We start from the raw sequence: 13,535 nt of genomic DNA on the forward strand, positions 1-13,535 counted from the left end.
GCACATCCTTATATTTTAGCTCATTTTACCCATTACAGTTTTGTGGTAGAGAAGGAGTTGTAGTTGCGGGTATCTAAGATCTTGCTGCAGTCTGCCGCATGTTCCCGATGAGCATGTCCCAAAACAGAATGAAACTGCATGGTCGCCTCTGGGTGCGCTGGCAAAGCTGCCCTTCAGACGGCTCCTGTGCTTCTCCTGGCTGGGCGAAGTAGCATCTGTAGACCATGGCAAGGCTTCATAGCAAGCCCAGCCTGCGTGTGGACCCACACTTGGGTACTACCCCTGTTCCCTCTCTGCTCGCCCAGCCTGAGTGTGGCTTGAAACGGGGCTTTAGATCCTGTACCACAGTGACTTCTCATTTCCACGCTGTATTTTCCCTACAAAATGGGTTCTGTGCAGCTCCTTAGGGATGCTAACACCTAGGGATACCAGGTGTGAGAACTGTGTTGGTGGCACTGAAGGTGGTGATGGCTCAATTGGTAAACCACTTGCCTTCCAAGCATGAGGACTTGAGTTCGATCCTCAGAACCAAGTTTTTAAAAAATGCAAAAGGCTAGGCACTTCTATTCCCAGCAGTAATGAGGTATGAGGTAAAAAGTGATCCCCAGACCATGCATGCAAGCTGGCCTGCCTGGCCTGGCCTACTGGGTGAAGTTCCTGGCTGCTCGGAGGAGGCCTTGTCTCTATAAAAACTAGAAGGCACCCGGGTAGCCCCCGAGGTTGTCGTCTGACCTCCACACAAACACACAAGCAAACTACTGCTGCAGGCAGTGTGCTGTGGACTCTGCCCTGTGTTCTCCAGGCCTGTGGTAGAGCTAGGGCTTCCCCGGAGCCTCTGTGAGCCCAGGTCAGTTCCCGACACTGGGACACGCACTTAGATAGCTGTGTTCCCGGGTGCATTTTAGTTTCCTATGGGTGGTGATGCAGAAGCAGAGGAATGCCACTTCACGTCTGTAGTTTATTTTCTCCTCTGAGCTGGCTAGCTGAGACTCCCTGCCTTGTCCACCCACCCACCCTCCCGGGCACTGTCTTCTGAGCTCTGAGTCCCCACACTATGGCGTGATATTAGAGCACCTCAACTATCTCACTTGAATTAAGTCTTGAGAGCGCTACCTCTGGTCCTTTCTGAAATGACTCAAGTACCACCTTAGCCTCCTTAGTTTCCATTGCTTCCGATGTATGTCCTGCCCAGGCAGACATTAGGCCTTCTCCAGGAGTATACATGGCTACCCTTGGGCTCCCAGTTGACTTTGGGTTGGCTTTGTTTTGTTTTGTTTCCAGACACAGTGTTTCTCCATAGCCTTGGCTGTCCTGGAACTCACCCTGTAGACAAAGCTAGCCTCTAGCTCACAGAGAGATCTGTCTGATTTCTGTCTGAGTGCTCTGCCAAATTTATTTGTGTATTTTCTTTTTAATTTAGAACTTAATCTGCACGTACACCTACATGCCAGAAGAGGGCATCAGATCCCTTTATAGATGATGGTCCTGAGCCACCATGTGGTTGCTGAGAATTACACTCAGGACCTCTGGAAGAGCAGCTAGTGTTCTTAACTGCTGAGCCATCTCACCAGCCAACCGCAGTTGATTAATGGTGTCTGTCAGCTTAGCCTATGGTTGGGGAAGAAAAAATAAAAACAGTCCTAACTGAGGAGCAAACTGTAAAATGAGCCTGTTCTTTTTTTTCCCTCCACGTACAAAATATTAAATTTTGCTCCAACTGATTTTCTAAGACTTTGTCAGGAAAGAGGAATTCTAAAGAAACTCGGATGGGGCGTCTTCCTCCTCCCCTCCCCTTTGTCTCTGTTTTCTCTCTCTGATTTTCCTCTTCTGATCACTGCAGTCGGTTGTGGGGTTGGAGTGCCGACGGGCTGTCGAAGCCCCCACCTCCCTTTTCTCAGCCTAACTCCATTCCCACCGCTCCCTCCCACAAGACTCTCAGACGCTCTCACTCTCCCAGGTAACATGCTACCTGTTAAATTTGTTCGAGATGTCACAATATTATTGCGTTCCCAATATTGCCCTGGGTCTTTTAGAAAGCCTCTGAGCTCCTCTGGTGAGATTCCTGCCTGCACGTAGACTCACAGGAATGGAGCCTGGGTGCTGTGTGTGAGCAGGAAACGGGCTCTGGAGCCGGGCTGCTGCTCTGTCTAAGAGACAGTGACACTTTAACCACCCAACCAGATCTGTCACCATTCACTCTCATGGGCTGTTCGTCCTAGCATAGCAGTCGGGACCCATCATAACGTCCAGGTAGACGCAGTGGTGGACACAGTTTCCTTAATGTGAGTCCCCGGAGCAGCAGAGCTAAGGCTGAGGTGAGATTGTGCTTTCCACAAGTCGCTGTCCCTACTGTGAATGCACAAATACTATTTCACAGCGACCAGACAGAAAGCCTTGAGAGGTGTATTTTAGTTTGCTTTTTACTGCTGTGATGAAGCAACACGGCCACAACAGTTTGAGGAAGAAAGGCTTTATTTCAGCTTATAGTGTGTAGTCCATCTTCCAGAAAAATCAAGGAAGGAACTCAAGACAGGAACTGAAGCAAGAGTGCTACTTACTGGCTTGCTCAGCCTGATTCCTCTACCACTCAGGACCAGCTGCCCAGGACACGACCCCACCCACAGTGGGATGGCGGGCTCCCACTTTAATCATTAATCAAGAAAATGCCCTACAAACAATGTGATGGAAACGTTTTCCCAACTGAGGTTATTCTTCCCCGATATATCTAGCTCGAGTCAGGTTGACAAAACAAAACCCCAGGATAGGTTGTGTTATTGTCCTGTCTCCCTAAAAATGCCCCACCTGGGTGGGGCTGAGGCCCATTCGGTGGCAGAGCTCCTACCTAGCCTGTGCGTGCTCCAGGACTGACGAAGAGATAGATGCATTATTTAGGAAAGATGCCTTTCTTTCAGACAGAGAGCTATTTGTCCCTAGGAAGCAGCCACTGCTGGTGGGAGCTGGGCACTGGCTTAGTGACCCGTGTTACCCATCTAGAAACCAGACATGGCTTCTGTCAGGTTTTAAAACATAATTGTTTTGTGATCCCAAGAATGTTCTGTATATTCCCTCAGACACCTTTTCCAGTTTCTTGAATACTGTCCTAAAGATGCAAAGCTGCGAGCTTGCCTGCCGTTGCCTGGCCGAGCTCAGGAAGGCCAGCCATCACTGCTCCATAAGAGTGTGAACCCAGCTGTGTAAAAAGGGAGAGGTCTCAGAACAGGAAGAAAGCCAGAGTGCTTGTGAGGTGACTACACTTGCTCCCACCCTGACAGCCTGAGTTCAGTCCCCGAAACCCACATGAAGGTAGAAGGTGAAACCAGCTCCACAGAGTTGCCCTCTGACCTCCACATGGACACTGTGGAGTGTTAACGTGTGTGCACGTATACACACACAGGCCAATGTTAAATTTTAAAAAATTAAAAAGCAAACCTCGAAAACAAAAAGCAGCCACCGCCGTGGGTTCCTGGGATAGCTGATGCACAGATTTTATCCACTTTCTAATGGTACCTGCGCTTGTCACCATTCTGGGGGTACCCATGTCACCCAGGGTAGACCTGCTGCACTGACTTCCCCAGCATACTGCCCTGCTTGCCCTTCTGCACACGGCCTCTCTCCACTCATCCTCCGGTCATTGAGACTGACCGCCAGAGGACATCCCTCTCCAGAAGCATCTTTCCCAGATGCACACATAACATCAATCTGACTCAACTAGTTGGTAACAGTTCATACGTACTTACACCGTGGGGTGGGGCTCCTCAGTAGACCGCTTACCCAGCATGCCCAAAACCCTGGTGCCATGCCAGCGATGAGGAGGGGGGAGGAAAGACACAGGAACTTCCAGGAAGCAATTGAGGGAGATAATGCTGACCCAAAGTGGGTTCCAAAGACTTAAAGACCCTATAGATTTCAGAACAAAAGTGTTCTTTCTTTACACCTGGTGTTCTTAGCCCTTGAATGTCAGAAAAGAAAGGTCCAAAAAAACAGCTCCCCATTGATTTCTGTTTGTCATTCTGACCCAGTGTCCATACCCACCTGCCATCTGGTTCCCCACTTGGGGTGACATGATCGGCCCTAAGGTCAGTTGCTATTGGTTGACTGAGTTACTCTTCCTAATCTGAGACTCAGAGCAAAGCCCCTAATGTCTAATTGGAAAGTTTATAGGTGACCAAAGCTCAGGCCTTAAGGCAGACAGTTATGTCCTGGCATTGTCTCCAAGCTGAAATGGGGCACTCTATATCACATGCAGATTTACCTCACCAACCTTTGCCCCTCAGGGCTCAGGGTTGGGGGCAACAGAGAAGCACTGACTGTTCTACCACAGTTCTAGTCCTAGCTCCTCCATCAGGGTGCTCACAAATGCCTGTAACTTTAGCTCTAAAGAGCTGACCCCGATTCCAGCCTCTGAGTGACTGTGCAAGCACACGTACACACAAACACGAACACAAACACAAAAGATAAACATTTTTAAAGAATAGATTTAGGGTTGTTTGTCCAACCCACTACCTGATGACAGCCTTCCTGGGGAATTTTTCCCTAAGAAGTGAAGGCTTAAAAGGGTATTACAGTGGACAGCACCAAGCCAATGGTGCCGGTCACTGGAGAGCAGGCATCTCTCGCTCCCAGAGCTCATGATTGCAGCTTTATTCCAAGGGGTGCTTGAAGAAGACACCTCAGGGATTGGGCACACACTGCTGCCAGTGTGACAGCTGGAGTTGGTCATTCCTGGAAAGTGACAAAGGGGACAACAGCCAGCAGAGCCTTTACTTTCCTCACAAGAGGCCACTGCAATGGGGTGGCCATTAGAACTGGAGTGAAATATTTTAAGGGCGTTTGGGTTGAAAATCATGGGGTGAATTTATCCAAAAGTCAATATTCTCTGAAGCGACACATTGAAAATAATATTGTGACATCCCTTAAAGACTAAACGTTCTTCCAGACCACCGCTCATCCGTCCATCACTCTGTTTGTTTTCTTTTGCATGGGCTATGCTGTTATCTTTGGTTGTGAATTCAAGTATTTAAGGCATTCTTTTACATCTTGTATATATATTTTTTATTTGAGTCATAATACTCAGTCTCTATAATAATAGTGTACTGGTCAGATGTATAAACACTCCTGTGCATAAGCTGGTGTTGCAGAATGCCTAGGACAGGGGCATGGAACATTCTCTCTAGTCATGCTTTGAGTAGTTCTGTAGAGTTGCCTTGGGGACAACCTGTAAACTCCAAATGCCTGGACCCCTTGAGTGCTCCTCTGTCTAGTTTGTAATTTACTTCTCATGGGTGTGCACATTGGGTTCCAGCTGCAGAAGTGTTCAGGGATCACATTTCTTTTTGTTAGGTGCCAAGGCCAGTCTCTGAGTTGGCATGTGTTGTCAGAACTTTCCTAATATAGCTGATATGTGCTTTCATCCATTTATCAGGAAAGATGGATTCTGTCTGGACCAGTTTTGGGGTGCTAGGTGTGTAGTTCCATCCATGAGAGTGAGCTCACGGTCTTTGCTGTAGCCAGCATTATGAACTACTTAGATGATTGTGCCCTCCGGTGGGCAGAGATCTGGCTAGTCCTGTGACACTCTCCAAGGGAGGAGCTTAGTAAATTCTGTTGTTTTTAACTTAGAGGAAATGTATTTCTGGTGCAGTGCATGGCCTGGCAGTGTTGCCATTAGGAAGAGATCTCACCAGTGGACACTTGTTACTTCAGTTCTAACTTTGTTAAAGAACTAATAATGCTGTTGCTAGGTTCTGTACAGTCAAGGACTGTTGGTGGTGCACCCAGCTCCTTGGCTAGCTCGGGACTTTCTATAGGTGAGTTAGCCTACAGCATCTTGTCTTTTCTTGAATACTGTGTTAGTTACTTTTCTATTGCTGTAATGAAATAGAAGACGTAATTGGGGCTTATGGTCCCAGAGGGATCATGGCCGAGAGGCATAGTGGTGAGTGGCAGGCGTGACAACAGGAAGCCAGGGGCAGTGATGAGCATAAGGCAGAGTGAACAGCCTGGGCCGAGACCGGAAACACTCAGCCTACCCCAAGAATGTGCTTCCTTCAACGAGGGCACGCCTCCTGAACACCCCAAACAGTGCCACCAACTGGGGACCAAATGGTCGGCTATCAGAGCCTGTGTGTGACATTCTCATTCAAACTACTAAATGCCACTCCCTGGCTCCCATATAATGACACAAAATGTTTTTATCCCAATTTCAAAGTCCCCATGGTCTTTACAGTCTAAAGCCCAATCTCTTTTGAGACTCTAGGCAATCTCTTAATTGTAACGCCCTGTAAAATCAAAGGGTAACTTACGTATTTCCAACGTATAGTGGCACAGAAGAGGCGGTACCATCTTAGAAGGAAAGGACGGGTGTGACCAGGAAATACTGGATTGACCCAGGCCCGGAACCTGGCAGAGCGATGCTGAATCCTCTAGCTCTAACTCCAGTGTACGGGGCTTTCATTTCAAAGGACTCAGATCTCTCTGCCGGTCCAGCTTTGCTGCTGTGACATTTGTCTGTCTGTCTGTCTGTCTGTCTCTTCCTTGGGCTGGTTCTCCTTCCTGTGTATAGCCTTACTTGGCAGATATCACCTCACTTCACGTCCACAGCTTCCTGAAACAGCCTGTCATGGCCTCTTGCCCTCACTGGGGTCCCCCACCATACACTGCCTCTCTGAAACTGAAGGAAGAATCTTTCCCTTTTGCATCTTTGATGCCTGTAAAGCCAGGACCAAATGGACAGCCCTACCCAGGTCACAGGGCAGCGCATTTAAAGCCTAGCTGCCTGGTCTTGCCTGAGGGCACCCTTCCTCTGTGCAGAGCGGGCCATCTCTCTGCTAGTCTCGTGAGCGGCCTCTGTTTCAGCACAGGTCTTGACGACAGCTTAGAGCTTCTCCACACTCTTCTCTGCGCAGTGTAGTTTCTATTTCTCTCTGCCCCATTTGTTCCTGTTCCTTGAAGACCATTTCAGTAACAAGCATGCTACAGATTCGGTGTTAACCTGTCTTGAAATTTCCTGCACCATAGAAATTAGTCCGCTGCTTTTCCATTTAGCCTCAGGCAGGTTCTTAGGACCAGAGCAGCCAGCTTCTTTCCTACAGTGTCCCAGGACCGTCTCTAGCCCGGTCCTCAAACCGTCGCCCTCTGACAACTCTCCAGCTCGCTCTCTGACAACCTCTGCAGTCTGCATTGCTACAGCACCTACTGTCTTCTGGGCTCCTGCAGGATGGCTCTTCCGAGAGCCGTTCATCTCTTCTCTAGCTCAGAGGTCCATGGTTTCCATGCACAGACATAAGCAGGTTCTTCAGAGCAGTAGTGTCTGGTCCCACCTTGTGTGTTAGTGTTGTTCTGCTGCTGTAATAGGACACATGCCCAGGGGCGCATCTCCCGAGGGTGAGAGTGCATCATGGTTGGAGGCGTAGAAGTAACAGGCATGGCGGCAGGAAGAGGAAGTTGAGAGCTCACATCTTCAAAAGCACGGATGACGCAGAGAGAGCATACTTGAAAGTAGGCAACGCCCACATCCAGTGACACGCTTCCTCCTAGTACCCACACCCCAAACAGTGCCACCAATTAGGGACCAAGTATTGAAATTTCAGAGCCTGTCAGAGACAGTCTCAAACTACTCCAAATGCTTTCTTAAAACAAGCAGTGTTTAAGCTGTTTTGGTTTTCCCCAACTGTCCTTAGCCGATTGTCCCGCCCTGCTGTGCCTTCTTCCTGTGTACCCAGCCTGTGCTTTTCTTTAATGGCTCAGGAAGGGTGTGGGTGTTTTCTTCTCATGACACTCTGTGTTGCGCCCATTTCATACATCTGAAGAACACGTGTTGACAAACTGCAGGACACCACAAGGCTGTTTTCTTTTTAAAAGCATTTCTGCTTCGTGGTGTATTATTACTAGTGTCTCAGAGGATAGCAGTTGGTATCTCTTTTCCAGAGAGGACAAGTATTGTTTCTAGAAGGGTTTTGGGGTGTTCATTCAGGAAGGTGACTCATCTCTTTACCATCTGCCTTAACAAAAGAATCTGGTATTCCCAGCAAGCTCCTGGGTTAGACCACAGGGGAGCTGGAGCCCCAGGTGCCAGGTGAGGGGAGGTCTGATTTTGAATCCCAAGCTGGTGTTTTTTGACGTAGGGCCTTGACTGTTTCTGTGGATTGGATTCTGGTGTGCCTGCCCGGCTCTTGTGAAGTGGTTTGCTTTGCTCCTCAGAAGTGTCTAATTCTAGCTTATTTCCATGTGCCTGTTCCTCTAGAGTTTGTACATTTGAGACCAGTAACAACTAAAGTAGCTTTTTCTCATCTTCAAGATAAGAAAGTTACCTGTCACCGTCATCCGTGTGCATTCAGTCACCCCGTCACTCCCGCGGTCTCTCATCGTGCTTTTGTTCTCACTGGTTCTGGGTGCTGGTGGCCTGTCTGGGGCTGGCTGTGACGTGGGAGATGGCCAGTGGCAGTGCCCGACGAGAGCCGTCCCCTTTGTTCCGACTCTAAGTTATAAATCAGCTAGGCCTGTGTTTTGGTTTTATGCACACACCTCAGTTTTTCAGAAACTGCCTTTGTTTTCATTGTAGCATGCTGGACTATGATACAGAGAACCTGAACGCTGAGGAGATCTACAGCTCTTTGCGTGGAGTGACGGAAGCCATTGAAAAGTTCAGCTTCCGAAGCCAGGAGGATCTAAATGAGCCAATCAGACGAGATGGCAAGAAGGACTGTGACATCGTGAGTACCAGGCCGTGACTGGCTGGCTGGCTGGCAGTGAAATGGCAGCAGCTGGAGGCTTTCCCCCACTCTCCTCCTGGAGGCAGTGTGTTCTGTTCTGGTGGTAAAACAGTAGTAATTTTAGAGGCCTAAGGCAGTTTTAGAACATTTCGGAAGAGTGGTTCTCAGCTTCTGTTCCTCTGTCTTGGGCATGTTTTCATTCCTGTAATGTCAGTAACATACTTGCCACAGAAACTTGAGGGCCTGACTCCTGTCCTCAGAGTCACATTTAAAAAAAAATTAGTTTGGTGTGGGTGGTTGTGGTGAAATCCAGGCACTCAAGAGGAAGAGGCAGGTAGATGTCTGTGACTTAGAGGCCAGCCTAGTCTCCAGAGTGTGTTCCAGGACGGCTGAGCTACACAGAGGAAAACAAAAACAAACAAACAAACTAAAATGCTTGGCATGGTGGGATGTCAGGAAGCACAGACTCTGGAGCAGTGGGTTGCCAAAGACCATCCTGCGCATCAGATCATGATTATTATTACAGTTATCAGTCAAATCTGTAGCAAAGTTAGTTATGAAGTCGCAACAAAAATAATTTTATGGTTGAAGGTCTCCACAATGTGAGGAATGTTTTAAAGGGTCGCAGCTTTAGGAAGGTTGAGAACCACTGCGCTAGACGAAAGAAGTTAGCAGAGAGCCCAGAACTCCCCCGGGCTCCTGGGCCAGGCTGATGTGGTCGGAGGAGGAGGAGGAGGAGGAGGAGGAGGAGGTAGTGAGCATGCGTGCAGCCGTCTTTCAGAACGTCATGGACTTAGCCGTGGGTGGGCGTGGATGCCGGGCCGTGATGAACTGAGCAAACTAATCAGTGCTGTCGGGAGGGGTGGGGGGGTGAGGCGGGTAGTCCTGCTTCCTCTGCTTAACAAGTACAGAAAACACCTTGGTGAGAACTGAAAGGAGTAAAACTTGACAGGAGAGAGAGTAAAGAAAGTGGAGGGAGGGGAGGGACAGGTGTCAGGGATGCAGGGACAGAGAGGGAGTAGAGTGAGACACTAACATACCATGCAGCCTTCAGTTCCCAGTACCCAGATGAAGCCGCGGCCTAGCACTCAAGCTCCAAGGAAGCTGATGTCTTCTTTTGTCTCCCAAGGGCTCCCAGACTTGGTGCACATGAACTCATGCAGGTGCTCACCAACTCACACACACATAAATTTTAAAAACCAAGAAGCAATGAACTCATCATCTGCAGCTCTGCAGTGCCTGGGTCGCTTCTCCTCAGGTGGACTCAGGTGGTCTCTAGTGGCATAGCACTTACTAGAACGTGATAACAGAAATGCTGTATGGCTGCTAGGCAGCCGGTTAGTAAACAGTGATGAGAGCAGTTGGCTCATCAAGTAAAAGACCGTGACCTAAGTGTGACCCCTGGAACTCCCTTGCTGCAGGGAAAAGCGCCAACTCTCAGAAGTTGTCCTCTGACTCCACAGGTGTGAATACCCCCCTCCCATCATAGATGTCCTCCACATATGTGTATACCCCCCTCCCATCAATACATGTCCTCCACATGTGTGAATACCCCCCTCCCATCAATAGATGTCCTCCACATGTGTGAATACCCCCTCCCATCAATACATGTCCTCCACATGTGTGAATACCCCCCTCCCATCAATACATGTCCTCCACATGTGTGAATACCTCCCTCCCATCAATAGATGTCCTCCACATGTGTGAATACCTCCCTCCCATCAATACATGTCCTCCACATGTGTGAATACCTCCCTCCCATCAATACATGTCCTCCACATGTGTGAATACCTCCCTCCCATCAATAGATGTCCTCCACATGTGTGAATACCCCCTCCCATCAATACATGTCCTCCACATGTGTAAATACCCGCCTCTCATCAATAGATGTCCTCCACGTGTGTGAAGACCTCCTTTCCCATCAATAGATGTCCTCCACGTGTGTGAAGACCTCCCCTCCCATCAGTAGATGTCCTCCACATGTGTGAAGACCTCCCCTCCCATCAGTAGATGTCCTCCACATGTGTGAAGACCTCCCCTCCCATCAGTAGATGTCCTCCACATGTGTGAAGACCTCCCCTCCCATCAGTAGATGTCCTCCACATGTGTGAATACCTCCCCTCCCATCAGTAGATGTCCTCCACATGTGTGAAGACCTCCCCTCCTATCAATAGATGTCCTCCACATGTGTGAAGACCCTCCTCCCAACATCAATAGATGTCCTCCACATGTATGAATACGTCCCCTCCCATCAATAGATGTCCTCCACATGTGTGAATACCTCCCCTCCCATCAATAGATGTCCTCCACATGTGTGAAGACTTCCCATCCCATTGATAGATGGATGGATAGATATTTTAGTGAAAAGTTATGGGACTTATTTTATGTGTCTGAATGTTCTATGTGCCTGCCTGTGTGTATGTGTGCTATATGTGTGCCTGGTTCCCACAGACTTCATAACACTGTCAGATTCCCTGGAAGTAGAGTCATGAATGCTTATAAGGCACCAGGTAAATTTTGTGTACCGCTGGGACTCTCTGGAAGAGCAACAAATGCTCCTAACTGCTGAGCTATCTCTCTGCCCTGACCCCCCATTTAAAAAAAAAAAAAAAGTTTAAGAACGTGGTCTGTACACATTTAGTTTGGATACCAGCCTTTTAATGATTAATGACATATTGGCTCCACTGAGAAAGAGCCGTGCATACGAAGAGCTGACTGTCTCAGGGAGGGCTGTTCATTAGACAGCAGTGCCAGAAGCAGATGCCTGGCACAGGAGCAAATATCCGAGGTGGAACTGTGTGTGCTTCAGCAGTAGAGCACTTGCTTAGCATCTTGAGGCCCGGGTTCAATTCCCAGAACCATGTTTGTGCGCAGAGATCATGATCTGGTACCTTAAGAACCAGTAGCATTGTCCTAGTTTGCTTGTCTGTTGATGTGATGCATATTAACAAAACTAGCGAGGTTTATGTCAACTTGACACAATCTAGAGTCATTAGGGAAGAAGGAACCTCAACTGAGAACATGCCTCCCCACCAGACTGGCCTGTGGTACATTTTCTTGATGATGATTGATGTGGGAAGGTCCAGCTCACTGTGGGCAGTGCCACCCCTGGGCTTCTGGCTCTGGATACTCTAAGAAAACAGGCTAAACCAGCCATGGAGAGACAGCCAGTAAGCAGGGTTTCTCTGTAACATCTGCTAGTTCCTGTCTCTGTGTTCCTGCCCCAAGTTCCTACCCTGACATCTTTTGGTGATGGAATGTGACCTCAGAGTTGTAAGCTAAAATATCCCTGTCCCAGATTGTTTTGGTCCTGGTCCGTTCTCAGCAACAGAGACCCTAACTAAGACAGGGAGGGAAAGGGTTATTTCATCAACAACAGCCGTTGAGGGGCAAAGGCAGGAAACTGGAGCAGAGGCCACAGATGAGCCCTGTACTGGATTTTTGGCCACACGTGCTTACTTGCTTTTTATTTTTGTTGCTATTGTTTGTTTTATTTTGTTTTTTGTTTCTTGAGAAAGGGTTTCACTGGGCGTGGTGGCGCACACCTATAAGCCCAGGACTTGGGAGGCAGAGGCAGGCGGATTTCTGAGTTCGAGGCCAGCCTGGTCTACAGAGTGAGTTCCAGGACAGCCAGGGCTACACAGAGAAACCCTGTCTTGAAAAACCAGAGAGGGGGGGGGGGGAGAGAGAGAGAGGTTTCTACAGGCCGGGCAGTGGTAGAGCATGCCTTTAATCCCAGCACTTGGGAGGCAGAGGCAGGTAGCCTGAGGCTGGCCTCGAACTCAGAAATCCGCTTGCCTCTGCCTCCCAAATGCTAGGATTAAAGGCTTGTGAAACCACCGCCAGGCTGTTCCCCTTTCTAAGAAGGACCGACGCACCTACACTTTGGTCTTCCTTCTTCTTGAGCTTCATGTGGTCTGAATTGTATTGGATATTCAGAGCTTTGTCACTAATATCCATGTACCAGCAAGTGCATACCATGTGTGTTCTTTATGATTGGGTTACCTTACTTGGGATGATATTTTCTAGTTCTAACCATTTGCCTAAAAAATTCATGAATTTATTGTTTTTAATATCTGAGTAGTACTCTGTTGTGTAAATGTACCACATTTTCTATATCCATTCCTCTGTTGAGGGACATCTAGGTTCTTTCCAGCTTCTGACTATTATAAATAGAGCTGCTATGATATAGTGGAGTATGTGTCCTTGTTATATGTTGGAGAATCTTTTGGGTAGATGCCCAGGAGTGGTATAGCTGGGTCTTCAGGTAATGCTATGTCCAGTTTTCTGAGGAACTGCCAGGCTGATTCCCAGAATGGTTGTACCAGCTTGCAATCCCACCAGCAATGGAGGAGTGTTCCTCTTTCTCCACATCCTCGCCAGCATCTGCTGTTTTTGATCTTAGCCATTCTGACTGGTATGAGGTGGCATCTCAGGATTTTTGTGATTTAAATTTCCCTGATGACTAAGGAAGTTGAACATCTCTTCAGGTGCTTCTTGGCCCTTCAGGTTTCCTCAGTTGAGAATTCTCTGTTTAACTCCGTTCCCCATTTTTCAATAGGGTTATTTGGTGAGTTCTTGGTATATATTGGATACTAACCCTGTATCGGATGTTGGATTGGTAAAGATCTTTTCCCAGTCTGTTGGTTGCCATTTTGTCCTATTGACAGTATCCTTTGCCTTACAGAAGTTTTGCAGTTTTATGAGGTCCCATTTGTCAATTCTTAATCTTAGAGTATAAGCCATTGGTGTTCTGTGTTCTGTACAGGAACTTTTCTGCTGTGCCCAGACTTCCCCCCACTTTCTCTTTTATTAGATTCAGTG

At 48.2% G+C, this 13,535-nt stretch overlaps 1 protein-coding gene across 1 annotated transcript in view; it reads left to right on the top strand.

Annotated features, from left to right (window-relative positions):
- Window positions 1-13,535, top strand: part of Clasp1 (cytoplasmic linker associated protein 1) — a 230,916-nt gene that overhangs the window by 189,960 nt on the left and 27,421 nt on the right. Inside the window, exon 32 of the mRNA XM_052201268.1 lies at window positions 8,561-8,711. Coding sequence (XP_052057228.1) covers window positions 8,561-8,711 — 151 coding nt within the window. The remainder of the gene's footprint in view (window positions 1-8,560; window positions 8,712-13,535) is intronic.

This window comes from Apodemus sylvaticus, chromosome 12 (genome assembly GCF_947179515.1).
Source record: "Apodemus sylvaticus chromosome 12, mApoSyl1.1, whole genome shotgun sequence".
NCBI lineage: Eukaryota > Metazoa > Chordata > Mammalia > Rodentia > Muridae > Apodemus > Apodemus sylvaticus.